This window comes from Saccopteryx bilineata, chromosome 11 (genome assembly GCF_036850765.1).
Source record: "Saccopteryx bilineata isolate mSacBil1 chromosome 11, mSacBil1_pri_phased_curated, whole genome shotgun sequence".
Lineage (NCBI taxonomy): Eukaryota > Metazoa > Chordata > Mammalia > Chiroptera > Emballonuridae > Saccopteryx > Saccopteryx bilineata.
The window spans coordinates 31754990-31772016 of NC_089500.1; the positions used below are offsets into that span (position 1 = coordinate 31754990).

The window sequence follows — 17027 nt, forward strand, 5'->3', positions numbered from 1 at the left end:
AAGGCCTTAGATATTGATGCTGGAGCCCACAGATATATTCCTGAAGATGTCTCCCTCAGTGATAGTTTTCCATTTAAAAAAAATGGCGAGAGTGTGGCAGGGACACACACAGTGGAGGGGAAGCCCTCCTCCTCCTCCTGCCGCTCATCACCCAAGGGGCAGGGTGGAGGGAGAGCCCTCCTCCTCCTCCTGCCACTCATCACCCAAGGGGCAGGGTGGAGGGAAAGCCCTCCTCCTCCTCCTCCTGCCACTCATCGCCCAAGGGGCAGGGCGGGGCTCCAAGAGGCTCTGAAGTGGCTGGCCTGGGTGCTTTCAGACACCTGCAGCGTTCAACACTTGGCAGAAGGTTCTGAGGTGCAGCCACTGCTGAGAGCCACAGCTCAGGAGCCTTGTCACTCAGAGTGGACCCAGGACCAGCAGCACTGACCTCATCCAGGAGCGTGGCAAACACAGACCGTCAGCTGCCCGTCGTGCTAAATGAAAACTGTCTCCCCCCCCACCGCCCCCAGCTCTGGAGGTTGAGAAGCCCTGCTTCTCTCCGGTGCAGATGTCACATGCCACTTTCCTGTCTGGGAAGAAGTCTCCATCAGAAATGAAAGCAGACCGTATAAAATGAACAGTGTCCAAGAGTCGGCAGCAATTTGGTTTGGTGTCCTTTACCCTAGAAACAAGTGTGCCGATGGGTCACACAAAATCCTGGGGTCCAATGTACGCAGCTCAAACCCAATCACAGCCTGTGTGACCCTGAAGGTTGGCACCACTGGGAGCTCTCCGAGTCTGACTGAACTCCTTGCCTACTTGGACTCACTCTCCTGTCACTTTTGGGAGTCAGGACATGGGGAGGCAATCAGCCCTCCTTCTTGTAAGAACATAAATCCCTTCCCTACTCATCACCCTTTATTCCAGGAAACAGAGCCAGTCAAGACTCAAGCTGCCACTGTGTGACCAAAGCTTGCGGGCTGAGCTTTCTCTTGACACATGCAAGGGACACAGCAAATGCAAGTGCTATCAAAGGACTCAGGAGAACCCTGGCACGGTGTCTACAGAGGCAACGCTACACCCAGCACTCAGGGCAGGGGCAGGGGTCAGGCTCCAACTAAAGGAGAAGGCAGTTGCTCTGATTCCGTTGAATCCTCATTTGATAGAAAAAGAAAAGCAAAAACATTGGTCAGCCTAGGCTAACATTAAATATTTTAAGCATCCTTTGGTAGGAAAAAAGCGAAAACATTGGTCAGCTTAGGCTACCGTTAAATATTTTAAGCATCCGAATGACCATGAAATCCCTGGTTTTCACCTTGAGCGTGTTCACAGGCAGCAGCAAAGCCCTGGGGGAACCACCTCGAGCTCAGAAAGTGGCCCCTGAGGCTGGGGGAGGGGAGAAATACAGCCTCTACAAAACATGCAGGTCTGTGCTTGGCAGTGGGCTGCCCTGAGCCCACCCCTGCGTGCCCAGCACATGGAAGGGCCTTTCAGACCTTTGTAGGAACAAAGAGTGAATTGAAGGAGTTCTGGACAGAAACGACAAATGCTGGGCAGGGGAGACTGCAGCACTGCTTCTCCAAAACGCCCACACTGACTGCCAAGTATGACACCTTCAGCTGACGAACACCGGTGGGCCCTCCAGGCACTACTGACAACGCACCGGAGCCCCCCTGAGTCTCTGCCCTTCCCGGTCATACAGAACCGGAGGACAGGTACCTGCGCAGTGAGCCTCTCACCCCAACTCAAAGGCACTTACAAGATTTCCGGTTAGCCCGCGACCGTTTCCGCTCCCGGGGCACCGCTCGCTGACTGGGCACTTGGGTGGCCGACTTGACGATGCGGTCCATGATCTCATCAGCTGCATCATCCGTGACATTTGGCGAGTCATCGGTTCCCATAGTCCATGAGCTGGTGGATCCTGACGAATTAAACAGGGAGAGCGATGATCTCAGAGAGAAGGAAAGCACCAAAGACGACACACAGCCCTGCTCCTGCAGCAGGGACGGGGCCGAGCCGGGAGCTTGAGCCTGACGGGTCTGAGTGCCCACCGTCCCCACCACAGGGCCAGGGGCACCGCTGTGACCCCTGCCCTCCAGGCTCTGACCTCACACACACCTGCACTTGGGGCACTTCCGTTGTAACACTTTGCACACAGTTGTGTTCTTGTCTTTCACTGTCTGTTAACTTCTACGCTTGGCTATTTTACAGATTTTATCTTTATCTTTAGTTTGAGCTTTTAGTCCATGGGATGCCTCCATAGGTTTTCTTAGTATTTCTTTTCCTTGGATTGCTTCAGTTTTACATTTTCTATTAATCTATCTTTGGATTCACAAACCCTTTCTTTTGCTGGGACCAGTCTGCCTTTAAACCCATCCAATGAGTTACTTATTTCAGATATTTTCTTTTTCAGTTCCAGAAGGTCCACCATTTGATTCTTTTTATAAATTTTAACTGTCTGTCGGAATTACCCAATTTGTCTATATTTTCCTTTACTGCCTTTAACATTTAAAATGGTGAAACTTTTCAACACCTAGATCACCAGTGGATCTGTCAATATTATCAGTCACATTTTCACATTCTTCTCTTGGCTCACAATTTTAACTGGACTTTGTAAATAAAAGAATGAGAAGCTTGACCAGGTGGTGGCACAGTGGATAGAGCATTGGACTGGGACACAGAGGACCCAGGTTCAAAACCCTGAGGTCGATGGCTTGAGTACAGGCTCACCAGTTTGAGCATGGGGTTGCTGGCTTGAGCGTGGGATCATAGACATGACTCCATGGTTGCTGGCTTGAGCCCAAAGGTTGCTGGCTTTAAGCCCAAGGTCACTGGCTTGAGCAAGGGGTCATCTGCTCTGCTGTAGCCCCTCCTCATCAAAGCACATATGAGAAGGCAATCAATGAACAACTAAGGAGACTAAGGAGCCGCAATGAAAAATTGATGCTTCTCTCTCTCTCCCTTCCTGTCTATCTGTTCCTATCTATCCCCCTCTCTGTCTCTCTGTCACACACACAAAAAAAGGAGACTACAGTTGGTGTCATTTCCCCTCAGGCTTCACCTTTTTCTGTTGGGCAGACACAGTAAAATACTGTGCAGTGCTGGGGCCAGACAGCATTTGGGGGGGGGGCAGATTCAGCCCACCTCTGTCTTGATATAGCTGTATGCATATGTTGAAGGTGAGTACTGTTGCTTATTTCCTCAGAACTTCAAGGTTGCAGGCGGCTTCCTTCAGCCTTCCTAGCCCAGCCCCTGCCTCCCGTGCTGCCCAGCGCTCAGCAGAAGCCTCTTGGAGAAAGCTGCCTGCGTCTGGAGCTCCTCCACCGTGCGGCCCCTTACGGCAGCTCCCACGGCTACGGGAGTCCTGCCGGCTCTCTGTACCATTAGAACCACTCTGCTCAGGGCGAGCCCCACACAGAGCCTGTGCCTGGACATGGCAAGTGGCTCTCTGTACCATCAGAACCACTCTGCTCGGGGCGAGCCCCACGCACAGCCTGTGCCTGGACATGGCAAGTGCTCCTAGAGCGGCATCTCGGCTCCCCTGGGATTCTGGTTTGCGTACTCCTCTTTCCTTTCTCAGCTCTCAGATGCCTTTTAAAAGAGAGCTTTGGTGTTGTCTAGCTGTGGTAGCAGGACTGGCCGCTTGCCACTCCCAACTACGTGCCCCTGGAAACAGCCATCTCTGTGCAGAGAGACCGAACAGCCCTCCTTCCTAATCCCTTTCATCAGCTCATGAAGATGAACCTATTTTGTATAAACCCAGAAAAAAAATCTTCTTCTCTTTGTCCTTTCAAGTCAGAAACAGTTATTAAAAATAATTAGCACAACCTGTATGTTCCAGTAAAGATACTGGACTTCATCTCCCTGATGGCTTTCACCCCGCTTTGCTGGCTTCCTGCAAGGCACAGGGCTCAAGACCCCTGGTGTCTGGGGTCACCCCCATGCAGGTCTTAATGTTCTCCTTGGTCTTCCTGGTGGCCATGTTCAGTCCAGCACACAAATTCTGCAAGAGCTGCCAAGCACAGAGAGCCCCATGCCTGGGGTGTCGGAGGCTTTTCTGAGTACCACAGGGTATAAATGGTTCCATTCCCTCAAACCCATAACATTGCAAAGCTGTTTTATTTTATTCTTATCCTTGTTTTATGCTTCATCTAGACCACTGGTAGTCAACCTGGTCCTTACTGACCACTAGTGGGCGTTCTAGCTTTCATGGTGGGCGGTAGCAGAGCAACCAAAGTACAAATAAAAAGATAGATTTAACTATAGTAAGTTGTTTTATAAAGATTTATTCCACCAAACTTAGCAAAAATTCGACATAAAGTACTTGGTAAGTAATTATTATTACATGCTTTAACTTGCTGTAACTCTGCTTTATAAATTTTATAAAGTAAAGTTACTTCCCTACTTTATAAATCACCCTTACTGTGGAACTGGTGGGCGGTTAAAAAATGTTACTACTAACAGAGATACAAAAGGGGGCGGTAGGTATAAAAAGGTTGACTACCCCTGGTCTAGACTGACAGTCTCTCCTGCTCAGCATTTAATGATAGTTATTTTCTTCACCTTCTAACTTTCCCCATTTTCTTCTCTTGTAGTCCTCCTTGTTTACATACTTTCTAACCTGTCATTTCTCGGCTGTTCTGAGCAATGGAGGCCTTTTATAGACAGTAAGATGTAATACTTTTCTAATTGTCATCTGTGTCTTAAGTGGGGCCAGGGTGAGTGGAGATAGACCCTCTTCTGGCGTACTCTAAGCTGCATATCAAAGTAAAAGCCCTGTTAAAGGGCCAAGACCGAAGCCTAGAGACAAAGAGTGACCTGCAAGTCAGGGAGCAGGGAGGCGGTGGACTCCGGGAGCAGGGAGGCGGTGGACTCAGGGGGCAGGGAGGAGGTGGACTCAGGGGGCAGGGAGGCGGTAGACTCCGGGAGCAGGGAGGAGGTGGACTCAGGGAGCAGGGAGGAGGTGGACTCAGGGGGCAGGGAGGAGGTGGACTCAGGGGGCAGGGAGGAGGTGGACTCCGGGAGCAGGGAGGCGGTAGACTCCGGGAGCAGGGAGGAGGTGGACTCAGGGAGCAGGGAGGAGGTGGACTCAGAGGGCAGGGAGGAGGTGGACTCAGGGAGCAGGGAGGAGGTAGACTCCGGGAGCAGGGAGGAGGTGGACTCCGGGAGATGCATGGGGCCTGGATAGACTGAGAAGGGGACAGCAGGAGCAACATGGTGGCTCAGGGAGACACAGAGCATGTCCACCATGTGGGGGTGAGTGAGCCCCAAATTTGAGAGACAGGATAGGCCCAGACCACAGAGGTCCTCAAACAACAGGACAGATGATGCGGCCATATCCTGCGGTCAGTGAAGTAACTTAGGAAGGCCAGTGTTGAGTCAAACTAAACCAGGGAGCCATAAATCAGCATTCTCAGAAGAAAACTGAACTTAATTAATTTATTATTGTTGTTATTATTATTATTATTATTGAGAGAGTCAGAGAAACAGAAAGACAAGAAGGAAAAGTGATGAAAAGAATCAACTCTTAGTTGTGGCATTTTAGTTGTTCATTGGTTGCCTATCCTGTATGCCTTGATGGGGGCTGGGGGGGCCCTAGCCGAGCCAATGACCCCTTGCTCAAGCCAGCAATCTTGAGCTCAAGCCAGCGACTCTGCACTCAAGCTGGTGAGCCTGCACTCAAGCCAGCGACCTTGGGGTTTCGAACCTGGGACCTCAGCACACCAGGTCAATACTATCCACTGAACAATACCATCTGGTCAGGCAAAAACTGCATCTTAATTCTTAATTAAAATAAGTCCCTTTCAACTTACGAAACCAATCTGGATATACTTATCTGTTTTTACTATCTTGAAGTTTTAGTTTCCTGTCTGCCTTTCAGGGTTTAAGTAGGCAGACAAGGACAGTGCTTTTGTCTAGGGGTCAGCAATCTTTTGATGTAGAGAGCCAGGTATTTAAACTTGAGGTTCTATGGTCCCTGCAGTCTCTGTCATAGCCACACAGCTCTGTCACCACAGAGGGAAAGCACCACAGATAACACACAAACAAGTAGGGGTGGCTGTGTTCAATAAGTCCTTATTTACAAAACACATGGCCAGCCAAACTTGGCCTTGGGGCTGTATTTGCTGATCCCTGATTTAACCTAGGAGGATTCATTCACAACAATAATTCCTCTTGTGTGAATTAAGTTATATTTTTGGGACTGTCTGTTTCTGAGATGAAGCTGTGGAAGGTGGGCACAGAGGTGAGTAAAGAAAAGTGTGGTTACATCAGCACTGGGGAGCTGACTGCCCATAGAAGCCACTGCCTGGGCACAGTAATCTATATCCTGGGATGGGACCGGGCCCCCATGGGGTGGCTAACTGCAAAGTCGGGCCCTGCCCAGCCCGGAGGTACCTCGGCTCACTCGGCTGCGCGCGCGGACGCCCAGCACCGGGGTGGTGTCCTCCACAGCCGGGGACGAGGTTTTCAGCACAGCCTTCATGTTCTCGTGCTCAGCGGCGTCCTCAGCATAGCTCAGGCCCTGTGGTTGGCTCGAAGGTGCTGGAGAACTGCCGGAGAATTTGCCGGACTGCAAGACCAAAGGAGGGGGAGGGCGTCAGTTGACTTCCCAAAAGCCAACTCAAGCTTATAAAACATTGAGTTGAGGGAAACCTCGTCTGTCTTCCTCTGTGTTTTTTGGCTTGTGTGCATTCTGCAGACACATCTGTTATGATAGTCTGAGGTTGTGGATGAGCTAGTGACAAAACATCTGTGTCCACAGAAAGTTCTTTTATCAGAAAGAAAAGCCCTGGTTCCAGCGGGACCACACCCATCCCTCCGCTTAGCAGGTCTCCTGGCCGGCTGCAAACTCCCTCCGCGGGGGGCCTGCAGGGGCGGCTGGATCACCTCGGTGAAGAACTCAGAAACCCAACCCGTTTCTCACGCCACAGCCCTCATATGAGAGTCAAAATAGGCTGTGTTAATTAAATATAGTAAGCTTTTAAGTTTTTTAACTTTAGTGTCAGAAAGCAGTTAACATTTTCTTATATATCACTTATGACAGCAGAATTTTAAAAGTGGGATTTGGTCACAACATTACACAAGAGTAAGAGCTGGGAAGAGCTTTTCCATATCCAGACCCACCTCACTTTACAGAGAAGGAAACTGAGACCCTGCAAGGTTAAGTGACTTGCCAAAGGCCCCTAGGGGGTTGGTTTCAGGGACCAGATCAGAGCATGACTCAGAAATTCATGCTGAAACTTACTAGTTGTTTTAACAAGCTTTACATGTATACAGTATTCTCTAATTCCAGCTGAACAAAGATTCAGGACATAGATATATTACAGGAGGTATACTAGGTCATTTGGGCCATATCACACAGTGCCCGACCTCTCGAAGAAACAGAGAGAGTCAGATCCACGTTTACAAGAGGAGCTCCACGGATCCCAGGCCACCTCTATGCATCCAGTGTCCCGGTCATGGCAACAGGGAGCCCAGGACACAGCTGTGGTCTGTACATCTGTACTGTTCCCTCCGCGTCTTCCAGAGCCAGTCAGCTCAGACTTGGACTCTGGTCCTGACCTCTGCACCAGGACCAGGAGGAGGAGCCCCTGCCATCCCATGCCTCACACACTAATCCCACCAGACGCAGTGGTGTGCCAGGAGAGGAAATGGGCATAAGTCAGAGGCTGCCCACAGCTGGTCACTTCTATGGTCTGGCACATGGCCACTACCTCGCTTCCTCTTTGGTTTTAGGGGTCTTTTGTGGTTATTCGAGAGTCCATTTCTCATATTTGTGTTGCCAAGTATGGTCTACCGGCCTTACTCCTGCTCAGACAGAGCTGGAGGGAAAATTCTCTGCCTGCTTTTCTAGCAGTAGAGAGAGGTCCACTGAAGCTGTCACTCTTGACAGGGCCTGGGATGTAGGGATATCTTGGAAAATGCAGTTAGCCACTCAGTTGTTGGCACACAGCATGACCAGAACTCATGTAAGGAGGTTAGTGATCACACAGAAACCGACAAGCAAACGTCCATGCATGGCTTAGAGCACTGAGCAGTGCCGACACTTCATGCTGCTCATGTTAGGTTAGACTCTACAGCGCTCCTGTAGAAGGAAGGTCAAACACGGCATTCTTCATGTTTATAAAGAGTCGTACCTCAACTTCATCCTCTTCATCAGTCTACCCGAGGGGACAGGACAGGACGGGAGAGATAGAAGAGATTCTTAGAAGGCACAGAAGTCAGCAAAGATGAGACCATCTCATGTCATATCATATTCCAAATAAAAGAACCGACCCCCACAGCCAGGCACACCCTCTTGATTTGGAGGTTGCCACGCCCTGCTCACATAGCCCTCCTGCCCTCGTCTGGAAATTCCCTGCACGCGTGAGTCCCAAGCTACATCCTGAACGAAGTCAGAAGGGGCTTGCAGGCCTCCAGGTCAATCTCCTAAGGCTGCCCATGAGGTCGATGGCCAGCTTGCCTGGTTCGTCGGCCGCTACAGACCTTACTCCCAGCTCTGTTCCCTGCCACTCAGACAGCCACAATCTGGAACTCACCACCCGGCCTGCTACCAGGGCCTCAGTCAGTGACTGGCCTCCATCAGCCTGGCTCTGCCTATCAGCTGTTGTCTCCCCTCTCGTCCCAAATGTTGGACCCCTCCCGGCCTGGGCTGCCAGGTATATATACCTCCGAGAACCTTCCACACACAGGTCAGACGGGACAAGAGGAACAACTGCCCAAGTAGATTGGATATCACATCACTCTCTCCTCAGAAGCATGAGATTAAGTTCTCTTTACAATCTCACCTGTCCCTCATGGAGGCTGTCAGAACTGACACGCCATCCTTTTAATTCTCAACTTCCTGAAGTAACTTCAAAGGAAATACCCCTTTTCTAAAGATAAATTAAGGACAGAAGTTGGATCAATCTCTTAACTTTAAATTAAACATGCCTCAATTGTACCTGAGTTTGTTTCCACTGAGCTGGTGAGGCTGGGCCAGCACATCAGACACAAGGGTTTTGAGAACCGACTCAATTTCTGGAAGCCAAAATGACACCAGGCTTCTAGTGCATCACGTTCCACACTGCCCCCAGCCAAATGGCACTGTGACAGGAGATGACAGTCCTGCTGTGCTATTTTTTTTTTTTTTAAATCTTAGAACTTATTTATTTAACCAGGATGTCTGGTGTTTCTTTCAGCAATTAGCACACGAGCAAGATGCTGACATATAAAATCTCTAGCCCTCGCATATCCCCGAAGTAATTAGCATTCCCTTTACACAAAAGAGGAGGCCGGGCTTGCGGGGAGGCTCGGGCCTCCCCCAGCATCACTCCTGCCTTGCCTGGGAGTCCTGGCGCGGAAAGCCTGTGTCCTCGCAGCCCACTTGGAGCTTCATGACAGCGGACAGGGCCACCACTGCCTTGGGCTGCCTCGGCTACGGCACCGTCTTGTTGAGAACCAGTCTGGGACACAAGCGTGAGGAATTACCGAGTTTCTTACTGGCTCTTCCCCGGGAGGACCCTGGACTTAAGAAAAGGAGCCTTTTGCATATTCAGAAACAGAGAAAGGAGGGGAGAGACCAACACAGGGGAGTCGATATTGGGCTGACTTTACAAACAGAGGGTCTTAGATTTAACCCAGACTTCTCTGTGTCTTAGAAAATCATGGTTTTCCTAAAAGCATCTCTGTCTAACCAGTACCACTTCCTTCCTCATTATTTGGCATCTATATTAAAATTAACTTATTGCACAGTTTCCTCTAAAAATCACTTCCGGCTCTAATACACCGGCACTCTGTGATTTTCAAGCTATTTGTTTGGTTTTGTTCTCAGTGGTTTAGGTTGTGATGTGTTGTTTTCTAACCAAATCATGACATCCTTAGGGGATAAGCTTGTCTTCTGTTATACCCTCAATCGATGCCCATCCCGTGCTGTGCATGCGCTGGAAGCCTGCTTACCTGAGAGTTGGAAAAACATGAAGCTGTACACTTAGTTTTAAGTGACAATATACTAATCTTCCAGCAGATGGCAACCTTTCTACACAAGTGATGCCACTTAGCTCATGAACAATAGGGACTACCTACATTGAGGATAAACCTTGCGGAAGCCTGTACTATCCAGATGTTAATGGGAATTTAAATACTTTTTAATCAAGCCCTAGAGAAATTTAGCCCTGCTTATACATAGGAAAGCTAAAAGTTGTCAGACAAGGACAGAATTTCAAAATTAGATCTGTAAAAAAAAAAAAAAATCTCAAGAATTTAGCAAGAGCCTGACTGGGCGGTGGCGCAGTGCATAGAGTGTTGGATTGGGATGCGGAGGACCCAGGTTTGAGACCTCGAGGTCGCCAGCTTGAGCACGGATTCATCTGGTTTGAGCAAGGCTCACCAGCTTGAACCCAAGGTCGCTGGCTCGAACAAAGGGTTACTCGGTCTGCTGTAGCCTCCCGGTCAAGGCACATATGGGAAAGTAATCAATGAACAACTAAGGTACAAAGAACTGATGCTTCTCATCTCTCTCCCTTCCTGTCTGTCCCTCTCTCTGACTCTCTCTGTCACTAAATAAATAAATACATAAAAATGCTTTAAAAAATAAATAAATAAAAAATAATTTGGCAAGAAATTTTGATGTGTTTTCATCACTACAAGCATATCAGATTTGTATTTTTTTTTACCCTCCAATGTTTCTCATTTCCACAAAAATAAGTACTCCCCTTTTACAACTTTTAGTATATATGCTGCCGAAGTGAGCGCCCCTTTTACAACTTTAAAAAATAATACGGAATATTGTGGCATGAAATGTGGGACCTAGTTTGCCCAGGTGCATTCCGTTTGCTCCCAGTGCTGCTGTCATCCAGCTGGAGAAAGATTCTATTGAGCCAAGACTGCCTGGGAGGAGACGGGAGACGCCAGGATGGCCTCTGGAATGCCAAGGGACTGTACCAAGGGCGTCTCCTGCAGAAAAGCGGTCTGAGCACTCTCTAAGGGTCCAGAAAATTCCAAGGAAACAAGGGGTCTGTGTGGGAGTAGATGGTAAGGGGATCAGTCCTTACTTTACCTCAATTATTTTAAAGCACTAAGATAATGTATCTGGGTCTTCATGAAAAGGTCAGACCTCTTAAGAATGTGGACAGTAATCATGTGTCCTGTTTTCCTATAACATGAACACCCTTCTGAGCACAGACAGCAGCCTCGATGAAGTCTTCTTAATTGATTTTATCCCTTCCCAAAGAAATCAGCCCGACTTGAGTACAGCTGAGGCATGCAAAGGATATTGGCTTAATCATTTATCTATTCCATTTCTTGGGAATGGGTAAACTGAGAGCCAACGTGCTTCTCGACATACATACAGGTGGAATCAGTTTCACAAAGGCACGTCAGAAGGAGACACCTGTACTGTGTATCTTTGTCTCTGGCATCTTCACGTATCCTTTCTCCACTTATAAGCACCTACCATCTGAGAACTCCCTACACCCACGGCCCAGTGGGCTCAGGGATGAGGTGGGAGAGATGGAGGAAAAACCCAGTAGTGAAACAGGTAAGTGTGCAGGGTCCCCCACAGGGCTCTCCTGCTCCGTGCACTATCTTCTGGGATCATGTCCCATCCTGATAGCCTCTGACTCAAGGGACTGCCAAGAGCCCATCCGAGTGCACCTTTGAGCAAGCACATCAATTATTTCTCTATTCAGATGACTTGATGGGTGATCCATGTGTCAACTGATTGGTTATACAGCATCATTATGATGTTTAAAATCCTGAATCAATTCCTAAATCAGTACATTTGTCTTCTGATAAGTGTTATTGTCTTCCATCACAGAAGGTGAAAATGAAAACTAGCATTTAATGTCACCAGCACTATACAACCCCCCCCCACACACACATGGGTTACAAGTTCCTTCTCCAGCCACACATTCTTTTTTATTTTTTTATTTTTTTATTTTCTGAAGTTGGAAACAGGGAGGCAGTCAGACAGACTCCCACATGTGCCTGACCGGGATCCACCCGGCACACCCACCAGGGGGCGATGCTCTATGCTCTGCCCATCTGGGGCATCACTCTGTTGCAACCAGAGCCATTCTAGCGCCTGAGGCAGAGGCCACAGAGCCATCCTCAGTGCCCGGACCAACTTTACTCCAATGGAGCCTTGGCTGCAGGAGGGGAAGAGAGAGACAGAGAGGAAGGTGAGGGGGAGGGGTGGATAAGCAGATGGGCGCTTCTCCTGTGTGCCCTGGCCGGGAATCGAACCCAGGACTCCTGCAAGCCAGGCTGACACTCTACCACTGAGCCAACTGACCAGGGCCAGCCACACATTCTTAACTTATATGTCCTAGTTCCTCATTCATTATATAGCAGATATTTTTTTTCTTAAGTGAGAAGCAAGGAGGCAGAGAGACAGACTCCCTCATGCATCCCAACTGGAATCCACCCAGCAAACCTCCTACCAGGAGATGCTCTGCCCATCTGGGGCTGTTGCTCTGTTGCTCAGCAACCAAGCTATTTTAGTGCCTGAGGCGAAGCCATGGAGCCACACTCAGCACCCAGGGCCAACTTGCTTAAATTGAGCCATGGCTGCAGGAGGGAAAGAGAGAGATAAAGAGAGAGAAGGGAGAGAGGAAGGGGTGAAGAAGCAAATGGTGCCCTGACCAGAATCAAACTTAGGACATCCATATGCTGGGCCAATGCTCTACCAATGAGCCAACTGGCCAGGGCTCAAATTAAAAAAAAAAAAAAAAAGGAAAGAAAGAAAGAAAGAAAAAAGGAAAAGCACAGTCCCCAAACTGTGGGGCATTTTGTGGTTGATTGTACTTTCAAAATAAAAGACATAAATAAGCTTATTTCACCTGACCAGGCAGTGGCGCAGTGGATAGAGTGTCAAACTGGGACATGGAGGACCCAGGTTTGAAATCCCCAAGGTCACCAGCTTAAGCATAGGCTCATCTGGTTTGAGCAATGCTCACCAGCTTGAGCCCAAGGTTGCTGGCTTAAACAAGGGGTCACTTGGTCTGCTGTAGCCTCCCAGTCAAGGCACATATGAGAAAGTAATCAACGAACAACTAAGGTGCCGTAACAAAGAATTGATGCTTCTTATCTCTCTCCTTTCCTGTCTGTCTGTCCCTGTCTGTTCCTCTCTCTGTCTCTATCACCAAAGAAAATAAATAAATAAATAAGCAAGCCGATTTCTTGAAACTTACATCAGTGATCATCTTCCCTCTGGTTTTATTCCTCTCCCTGTGGTTGGCCCGCTTCTGTTTCTGCTGCAAGACCCTCTCCCTGGTGGTGCGATACTCCAACGCAAATTCACTAATGATCCTGCAGAACTTGTTTATGTTCACTTCTCGAATTGCATACGGTGGGTGTCCCATAAAGAGCAAGAAGGAATGGAATCTGCAATGAAAAATAGTGGCAATGAGTTCAGTTTTAAGGAACAAAACATCAAGGATCTAAAAGCGTTCTGTAATAAACCAATCAGCTGAAGACGCTGTTCTTCATTCCCGGGGCTTTGAGGCTGAAGAGTTTTCTCAAGTGAAAATGCGACTCACTTTCTCACTAAGAAAGGCTATGTCAAGATGGCAGGATTTCAGAAGATTATATATCTTTTTTTTTTTTTTTTTTTTTTTGCTTGTCTGTGTTGCAATGCTTGCTAAAAAGGATAGGTGAAACTTTTGTTAAAAAAATAAATATCGTAGTTTCTAGGCCCTGGCCGGTTGGCTCAGCGGTAGAGCGTCGGCCTGGTGTGCAGGGGACCGGGGTTCGATTCCTGGCCAGGGCACATAGGAGAAGCGCCCATTTGCTTCTCCACCCCCCCTCCTTCCTCTCTGTCTCTCTCTTCCCCTCCCGCAGCCAAGGCTCCATTGGAGCAAAGATGGCCCGGGCGCTGGGGATGGCTCCTTGGCCTCTGCCCCAGGCACTAGAGTGGCTCTGGTCGCGGCAGAGAGACCCCCTGGAGGGGCAGAGCATCGCCCCCTGGTGGGCAAAGCTTCGCCCCTGGTGGGCGTGCTGGGTGGATCCCGGTCGGGCACATGCGGGAGTCTGTCTGACTGTCTCCCCCCGTTTCCAGCTTCAGAAAAAAAATAATAAAAAAAAAAAATAAATATCGTAATTTCTAGATTATATAAAAATTGAAAAAGGAATAAAAAAATGTTGCTTAGCAATTCCTTGGGGATCTGCTCCAATGACTACTTGGAAAAGACATGCATATATTTTGAACATACCTATATTATAAATAATATGTAAATTGATTTATAAAAAGATGCTTGTAAAGTTTTCTCTGAGTAAATATTTTGAAATATTTTCTTGTAATATTAATATAATCTTAATTTAATTAAGAACACATTGAATGAGCATCAAAATAAATTTACATCGGCTATTTAATTTATAAATAAAAATTTGTCAAATTTTATTTACTTAAAATTTTTTGTAAAAGAAATTAAACGAGCAAACAGTGCACAATTTTTAGTTATCAGGAAATGAGAAAGAAGATACTAGAAGCCAGAGTGAAATTTTTATGTAGAACAAACAGTATTATAAAAACTTTTGTTTTTGATCACTTGAATTTATAGTTAGAATGAGGTTTGGTTTATTTTTCAAATAAGGGACATTGGCTTATTCTTTTTGTGGAGCAATAAAATAAAGCATACAACATTAACTTAAGGTAAAAGGCACCAAATGATGCTGTTTAAAAGCAAAAGTACGCCTGATCAGGTAGTGCTGTAGTAGACAGAGTGTTGGCTTGGGACACGGAGGACCCAGGTTCGAAACCTGAGGTAGCTGGCTTGAGCGTGGGCTCATAGACATGACACCGTGGTCGCTGGCTTGAGCAAGGGGTCACTGGCTCAGCTGGAGCCCCCTCTTCAAGGTACGTGAGACAGCAATCAATGTAATAAGTAAGGTGATGCAACTATGAGTTGATGCTTCTCATCCCTCTCCCTTCTTGTCTTTCCCTCTCTCAAAAAAAAAAAATACATACATATATATTTGCAAAATTCCTAGGGAAAGTATAAAACTCTTAGAAGAAAATGCAAAATTTTATGACTTTGGATTAGGCAATTATCTCTTAGTATGATATCAAAAGTGTAAGCACACAAGGTAACAAATAGATAAATTCAACTTTATCAAAATTAAAAAGCTTTTGTGCTTCAAAGGACACTATCAAGAGTGAAAAGATAATCCACAAAACGGATGAAAAGATCTACAAATCATATGTCTGATAAGAAGGTTGTATCCTGAACATATATATAAAAAAAATCTTACAACTCAATACTAAAAAGACAAATAAAAAATGAACACAGAATTTGAGTAGACATTTCTCAAAAAAACATGTGCAAATAGCCAATAAACACATGAAAAGATGTTCAACACCATTAGTCATTAGGGGAATGCAAACCAAAACCACAATGCTACAGTTCACTCTCACTAGCATGGCTATAATTGAAAGGACAAACAATAGCAAGTGTTGGTGAGGATGATGTACAGAACCCTCAGATAGCACTGGTGAGACCATAAACCTGGTCCAGCGGCTATGGAAAAGTCTGGCAGTTCTTAAAAAGCTAAAATGGACTTACTATATGACCTAGCAATTTCGTTTCTATGCATATACCCCAAAGAAATGAATATACATGTCCACACAAAACCTTCTACACAACTGTTCACAGCAGCATTAATCATAATAGCCAAAAAGTAGAAACAACCCAAATATCTATTAACAGATGAATAAATGTGTTATTACCATAGAAGGCCTGCATAATCAGCCTACTACCTCTCTGACCTTATCTACTATGTTCTAACCACACTGGAACCCTCCTGATTCCTTAAACAAGCCCACCTCAGGGCCTCACTCCCTGCTATGTGGTATGTAGGGGACCCTAACAGGACACAGATAAGCTGAGAACTGGCAGAGGGTCAGGGAGGCCACTGCATTGGGAGGACCATGAGCCCTGACAAGGCATCCAGTACCAGCTGTTCCCTATGCCCAGACATTGACACCATAGACAGGTGCATGGATAACCGCCTCTCAATCCACAGGTCTTTGCCTAAATAGCACAACTTCAGAAAAGCCTTCTGTGACCACCTAATGTAATCAGCACCTTCTTGTCACTCCCATTTATACTTATAGTTTTTCTTCCTGGCTTATTACCACCTGACATTATATAGAGATATGACATGATACATTGGGATAGGGTTGTGTAACATACTACATATATTGCCACTTCTCACTACTCAAGATCTGTGTGCAAAACAAACCTAGGGAGGAATCAAACAGTGAGAAGAGGAAGGGAGAAAGAGAGACAGGTACATCGATCTATTCCTGTACATGCCCTCACTGGGGATTGAACCAGCAACCTCTGCGTTTTGGGATGATGCTCTAACCAACCAAGCTATCTGTCCAAGGCAGGGGAGTTCTCTTTTATATTTAAGTATAACCCAAGAGTTCTTATCTTCTACCTTCTAGAACATCGTTTTTATGTACAATAGGGGATTAAAACTTAACATAAGTTAGTAGAATTCAAGCATATATTTTGCAAACAAGCCAATAAAATGCACATCTGAAAAAAAGATTCCCATGCATGTTTGAAAGGAAAGACTAGGGCATGGCATGTCTGCATAAGGAAGAGGGGTATGGCTTTAAGGGATTAAAACAGTGAAAGGAGTTTTTTGTTAGTCGAGTTTGTCACTTTCAAAACACGTGACATGAAGGTCTGACGGTTATGGAGGCTGGTTCCCCTCATCAGAATCCTGAGCACAAACCAGACTTCTTTGATCTGTCCCATCACTCACCATTTTTTTCACATGTACCACTGAGTAGGGTGTGTGGCCCAGAAAGGGGACACATGGATTTTAGGGTGCTAGGAAGCCAGGGTGGGTGTGCCCTTGTGTGCTGCCCGTCTCTCCCCACAGAATGGTAGCCTCTTGCTGCAGTTCTCTGCCGCTCCCAGGAAGCCTCCTCCCCACCTCCCACCTGCTCCCATCTCTCCAGAGCCTGCCTTCGAGGACCTGCAGCCTACGCAGCAGAGCGGAGTCCGGCTGTCGGTGCAGCCGTGTGAAAGGAGAGGTTCAGATGCCGATTCGGA

General features: G+C 47.2%; 1 protein-coding gene across 5 annotated transcripts in view; it reads right to left on the minus strand.

Moving 5' to 3' along the window:
* FHOD3 (formin homology 2 domain containing 3) overlaps window positions 1-17027 on the minus strand; it is a 482415-nt gene that overhangs the window by 10684 nt on the left and 454704 nt on the right. For 3 of the 5 annotated variants that reach the window (XM_066246735.1, XM_066246733.1, XM_066246732.1), the window contains 4 exons: window positions 13152-13344; window positions 8118-8141; window positions 6376-6550; window positions 1739-1900 (listed from right to left, as the gene is read on the minus strand). In XM_066246735.1, the coding sequence (XP_066102832.1) occupies window positions 1739-1900; window positions 6376-6550; window positions 8118-8141; window positions 13152-13344 (554 nt within the window). The remainder of the gene's footprint in view (window positions 1-1738; window positions 1901-6375; window positions 6551-8117; window positions 8142-13151; window positions 13345-17027) is intronic. The other 2 variants (XM_066246736.1, XM_066246734.1) reach the window with 1 other exon arrangement.